Genomic DNA, 5,101 nt, shown 5'->3' on the forward strand with positions numbered 1-5,101 from the left:
ATCATGACGAAAATAGTAGTAACTGCAACAACACCAGCAGCGAACAAAACATAAGCTACTCCTTACTTTATTTTAAATTTGCATTGTAGAAAATTAAATATTTCCACTTGGACGGGCTGATCCGTCTCCTTCTCTCAGTAATTATTTGTCCAGTCTTTTTGCTAAATCCAGATTTTTTTTCTCATGGAACCTGCAGATGCATGTGTTTACTTGCATCCTTCATTTAAAAAATTAATTAAAAATTCACATTTCTAAATTAGTCTCTATTGAAATTCTAAGTGTATCAAATGTGATACATTAGGCTCTAAGGGGTTAAGTTTGCAGACACGGCATTCTGCCCTATTGTCATGTGGCTTTAGCCAAAATAAATGTCTCCAAATGTTACTGCGTTTTCTGCTCATCTTAAAGGCCTACAAACCGCGTTTGTGTGTCCTTTCCTATATTTATACAGTATATATATATATGTGTGTGTATATATATGTGTGTGTGTATATATATATATATGTGTGTATATAATAGAGAGAGAGAAGGGGAAATGACCGAGCCGGCTCTCGAGGGAGGGTGCCGGCTCTCATCGCTCACTTCAAAGAGTCGGCTCTTTGTACCGGCTCGTTCGTGACCGACACATCACTACTGCCAAGTTTTTTTTTGTTTTTTTTTTTAATCTTCTGATGCATGAATTTTGAAACCCTTGTTCAATATTATTATTATTAAAGAAACTTTTATTCTCAAGCTATGAAAATGTCCTAGTTGGTATTTAGAAAAAAAAAAAAATATATATATATATATATATATATAGAATGGTCTTTAATGTCATTTTTAACAGCGAAATCCACATTGTGAACAACAAAATTTGACGTATATGAGATAAACATGTATTTAATTGAAAACATAAAAAAGGAAAATATATGGCAAAAAAGACAAGACTGAAAAAGCAGTTTCTGCTCTTGCAACCATCTATAAAATAAACTGCTATATTTTAAGCCAAAAGAACGGATGTGTTATATAGAACAATATGTCTATAGACTCCATTAACGTGAGGTCACAACTCCGCCCCCCTGACTTGTGCCGCCATATTGTCCGTCAGCTCATCGTGATTACATTTTACCACTACGTACATTCCTCCTATTACCAGGGGTGAAAGTGGGCCATAACGGTCAGGAACGCAGTTCTGGTATAAGATTCAGGGCCAGAACGCAGTTTCGGTATAAGATTCAGAGCCGGAATGCTGTTCCGGTAAAGGGTGCTTTGATTCAAAAATATGACAGCAACTGTCAAAATGCTATGTCAAAAAAAAAATTAAAAAAAATGCCAAGCTGCCACACATGCATTTCAGCTCCAAGAAGAAAACAATCTAACAACATCAGATTTACAAACACAAGTGTTAACAACAAGCATAATAAAGTGCTTGCGTAGCGTAATCTGTTTCCACCAATATTCATTATTGATTTTATTCCACGGACGGCATGGAGGTTTCTCCAGCTGCTGCAGTTATCGGAGTCTGACGATGATGAGCCACGTCAATGTGCTAATGCACGCAGCACTAATCAGCAGAGATGATTAGCTCTGATTGGTTCAAATGTGCATGTTTTCTGGAACAGCAAAAAAAAAAAAAAAAAAAAAGCTTGTTGAATTGATGCGACAAAAAAGGGCAATGCAACATAAAATGGATAAAATCTTTAAGAGCAACGAAATAGTTGAGGAGGCCTATTTATCATATTTAGTTTTATTTACTCTGATGGGGAGGTTCAGAACACCTTAGCTGTCCATGTGCACTTTGGACTAATATTTGTTCATTTGTGTTAGGCTACTTATTCATTTCCTTATGATTTAAAAAAGAATGTTTGCGCAATCTTCAAAACATATTCCATTTCACTGCATAATATAGGTCATTTGTACTTATTTTTCTGAATGTATGTTACTTGTATCTGTATTATTAAAAGAAAAAGTAAATGTTTACATCCACTTCAATTTTAATGTATATCCCATGTTATTAAGTAGTTAAAATTGAGATTTTGCATTTAGTATGTGAGGAAATGAGGGAAAATAAAAATTAGGAGAGTTTGCTAACTTTTATTTTGCAAATCATTGAAACAATACAATTTTTAATGAAAATCAGTTTTCGTATGTGTTATAGAAATAACTGTTAAAACAGTTTTCTTTGCATTTCAGCAGTTAAAGAGGTTTGAACCTGGCAACATGGCGGCACAATACAGCGATCACGTGATTGTGTGACGTTGGTGATTGGGGTCTGTAGAGCCGCGGGTTGGTGACCCTGACCCACAGCATGACACTATTACAAAAAAATGGTTACAAGATATTTTTACATTAGTTATTTGTTTTACTCATAATTTAACATTATTTTTGGTAGTAAATTAATTCAAGTAACAAAAAAACTGAGGAGCCATTTGGGAGCCGAAAGAGCCGGCTCGTTTTAGTGAGCTGAGCCAAAAGAACAGGCTCTCTAAAAAGAGCCGGAATTCCCATCACTAGTATATTTTTTACATTAGTAATTCGTTTTACTCATAATTTAACATCATTTTTGGTAGTAAACTAATTCAAGCAACAACAACAAAACTGAGGAGCCATTTGGGAGCCTAAAGAGCCGGCTCTTTTTAGTGAGCTGAGCCAAAAGTACAGGCTCTCTAAAAAGAGTTGGAATTCCCATCACTAGTATATTTTTTACATTAGTAATTCGTTTTACTCATAAATTAACATTATTTTTGGTAGTAAACTAATTCAAGCAACAACAACAACAAAAAAAACTGAAGAGCCATTTGGGAGCCTAAAGAGCCGGCTCTTTTTAGTGAGCTGAGCCAAAAGTACAGGCTCTCTAAAAAGAGCCGGAATTCCTATCACTAGTATATTTTTTACATTAGTAATTCGTTATACTCATATTTTTTGGTAGTAAATTAATTTAAGCAACAACAACAACAACAACAAAAAAACTGAGGAGCCATTTGAGCCAAAAGATCTTTTTAGTGAGCCGAGCCAAAAGTACAGGCTCTCTAAAAAGAGCCGGAATTCCTATCACTAGTATATTTTTTACATTAGTAATTTGTTTTACTCATATTTTTTGGTAAATTAATTTAAGCAACAACAAAAAAACTGAGGAGCCATTTGAGCCGAAAGATCTTTTTAGTGAGCCAAGCCAAAAGTACAGGCTCTCTAAAAAGAGCCGGAATTCCTATCACTAGTATATTTTTTACATTAGTAATTTGTTTTACTCATATTTTTTGGTAGTAAATTAATGTAAGCAACAAAAAAAAACTGAGGAGCCATTTGAGCCGAAAGATCTTTTTAGTGAGCCAAGCCAAAAGTACAGGCTCTCTAAAAAGAGTCGAAATTCCCATCACTAGTATATTTTTTACATTAGTAATTCGTTATACTCATATTTTTTGGTAGTAAATTAATTTAAGCAACAAAATAACTGAGGAGCCATTTGAGCCGAAAGAGCCAGCTCTTTTTAGTGAGCCGAGCCAAAAGAACAGGCTCTCTAAAAAGAGTCGGAATTCCCATCACTAGTATATTTTTACCTTATACCTTAGTAATTCGTTTTACTCATAATTCAACATTATTTTTGGTAGTCAATTAATATAAGCAACAACAACAAAAAACTGAGGAGCCATTTGGGAGCTGAAAGAGCCAGCTCTTTTTAGTGAGCCGGCCCTAAAGAACCAGCTCTCTAAAAAGAGCCGGAATTCCCATCACTAATTATTAGTACCATAAATTCACATATCATCAGTAACCACAGATTATACATTAAAGGATTGTTTTGCTCTTTGAAGAATATGTGGTGGCTCTTAAAAGAGCCTTTTGTGTAAAAAGAAGTGTTAATTTACTTCTTTTTGGGTGCTGCCTTCTTGACAGTTTTGGGTTTGGCGACCCTTTTAGCAGGGCTCTTTTTGGCCGCTGAAGCCTTCTTGGCCGCGGGAGCCTTTTTGGGGGCCGCTGCCTTCTTCGGGCTCTTGGTGGCTTTCTTAGCTGCTTTCTTGGGGGTCGTTGATTTAGCTGCCTTTTTCGCCGGCTTCTTGCTGGCCGTCTTCTTGGCTGCGGCAGATTTAGGCTTCTTGCTCGGTGTCGCTTTCTTTGCGGCGGGCTTCTTCGCTTTGGCTGGGGTCTTCTTGGCAGCCTTTGCCGGGGCCTTCGCTTTCCCCTCCGCCTTCTTGTTCATCTTAAAAGAACCTGAAGCACCAACTCCCTTTGTCTGGACGAGAGTACCCTTGGTCACCAGTCCGACAACGGCGGTCTTCACGCGGGACTTGTTCTTGTCCAAGTCGTAACCGGCGGCGACCAGTGATTTCTTGAGGGCGGCCAAAGAGACGCCATGGCGCTCGTTGGAAGCAGCCACAGCCTTAACGATAAGCTCGCTAAGGCTGGGACCAGGCTTCTTCTTTGCCGCTTTGGAGGTCTTCTTCTTCGGCGCCTTAGCCGGGGTTGCTGGAGCTGGTGCTACTTCTGCCATTACGTTCGTAAGAGTCAGGATGCTTCGACTGATATAATTCCCGAGCAGCAGGCTGGAATTTAAACGCATCATGAGAACCGTGGAGAGTCAATCGGGCAGTGTGCTTCACGGCGAACTGACAAAACGCTACTCACTTGTGTTTTCTCTGCACACTTCAAAAGGTTATAAATCATGGTAGAAACTATTTAATACGCCGGAAGTTGTTTTAATATAAAGCACGCACGTGTGTTAACACATAAAAGGTATTTGAAAGTTGTATACTTCCTGCATTTTCGTTACAGAGCTTCCAAAAGTCACCTCTTCACTGGCGTCAGCTGAGCTACACGCAGAAATCCCTTACTTGTAACTCCCCAAAAATGATTTAAAATAATTTACGAAGTGACAAAAAATGTTTTACAGATGAACTGAGATGGTCACCGACAGATTGAAAGACGTAACACGCGTTTGTTGTTGTTCATTTTGGAACAAGACAACGTTTTCTGAGGACAGCAAACACAAGCGATGACTAGGGTACTCCGACTTCTATCTGCTGTCGCATTACACTCCTCAAGTCTTTAAATTGAAATTCTATTAATTTCAAGTCGTGAAATGTTTGTTTTACTTTGATGAATTTACAAATAAAGCTGATGGATATTG

At 37.8% G+C, this 5,101-nt stretch overlaps 1 protein-coding gene across 1 annotated transcript; it reads right to left on the bottom strand.

Annotated features, from left to right (window-relative positions):
- Positions 1-1,516: 1,516 nt before the first annotated feature.
- LOC130906035 (histone H1-like) lies at positions 1,517-4,794 on the bottom strand. Its single transcript, XM_057819916.1, has 3 exons — positions 4,600-4,794; positions 3,843-4,517; positions 1,517-1,592 (listed from the first exon to the last, which is right to left on the bottom strand). The coding sequence occupies exons 2-3, from the start codon at positions 4,463-4,465 to the stop codon at positions 1,544-1,546; spliced, it is 672 nt and encodes a 223-aa protein (XP_057675899.1). The 5' UTR covers positions 4,466-4,517; positions 4,600-4,794; the 3' UTR covers positions 1,517-1,543.
- Positions 4,795-5,101: the final 307 nt, after the last annotated feature.

This window comes from Corythoichthys intestinalis, chromosome 17 (assembly GCF_030265065.1).
Source record: "Corythoichthys intestinalis isolate RoL2023-P3 chromosome 17, ASM3026506v1, whole genome shotgun sequence".
Lineage (NCBI taxonomy): Eukaryota > Metazoa > Chordata > Actinopteri > Syngnathiformes > Syngnathidae > Corythoichthys > Corythoichthys intestinalis.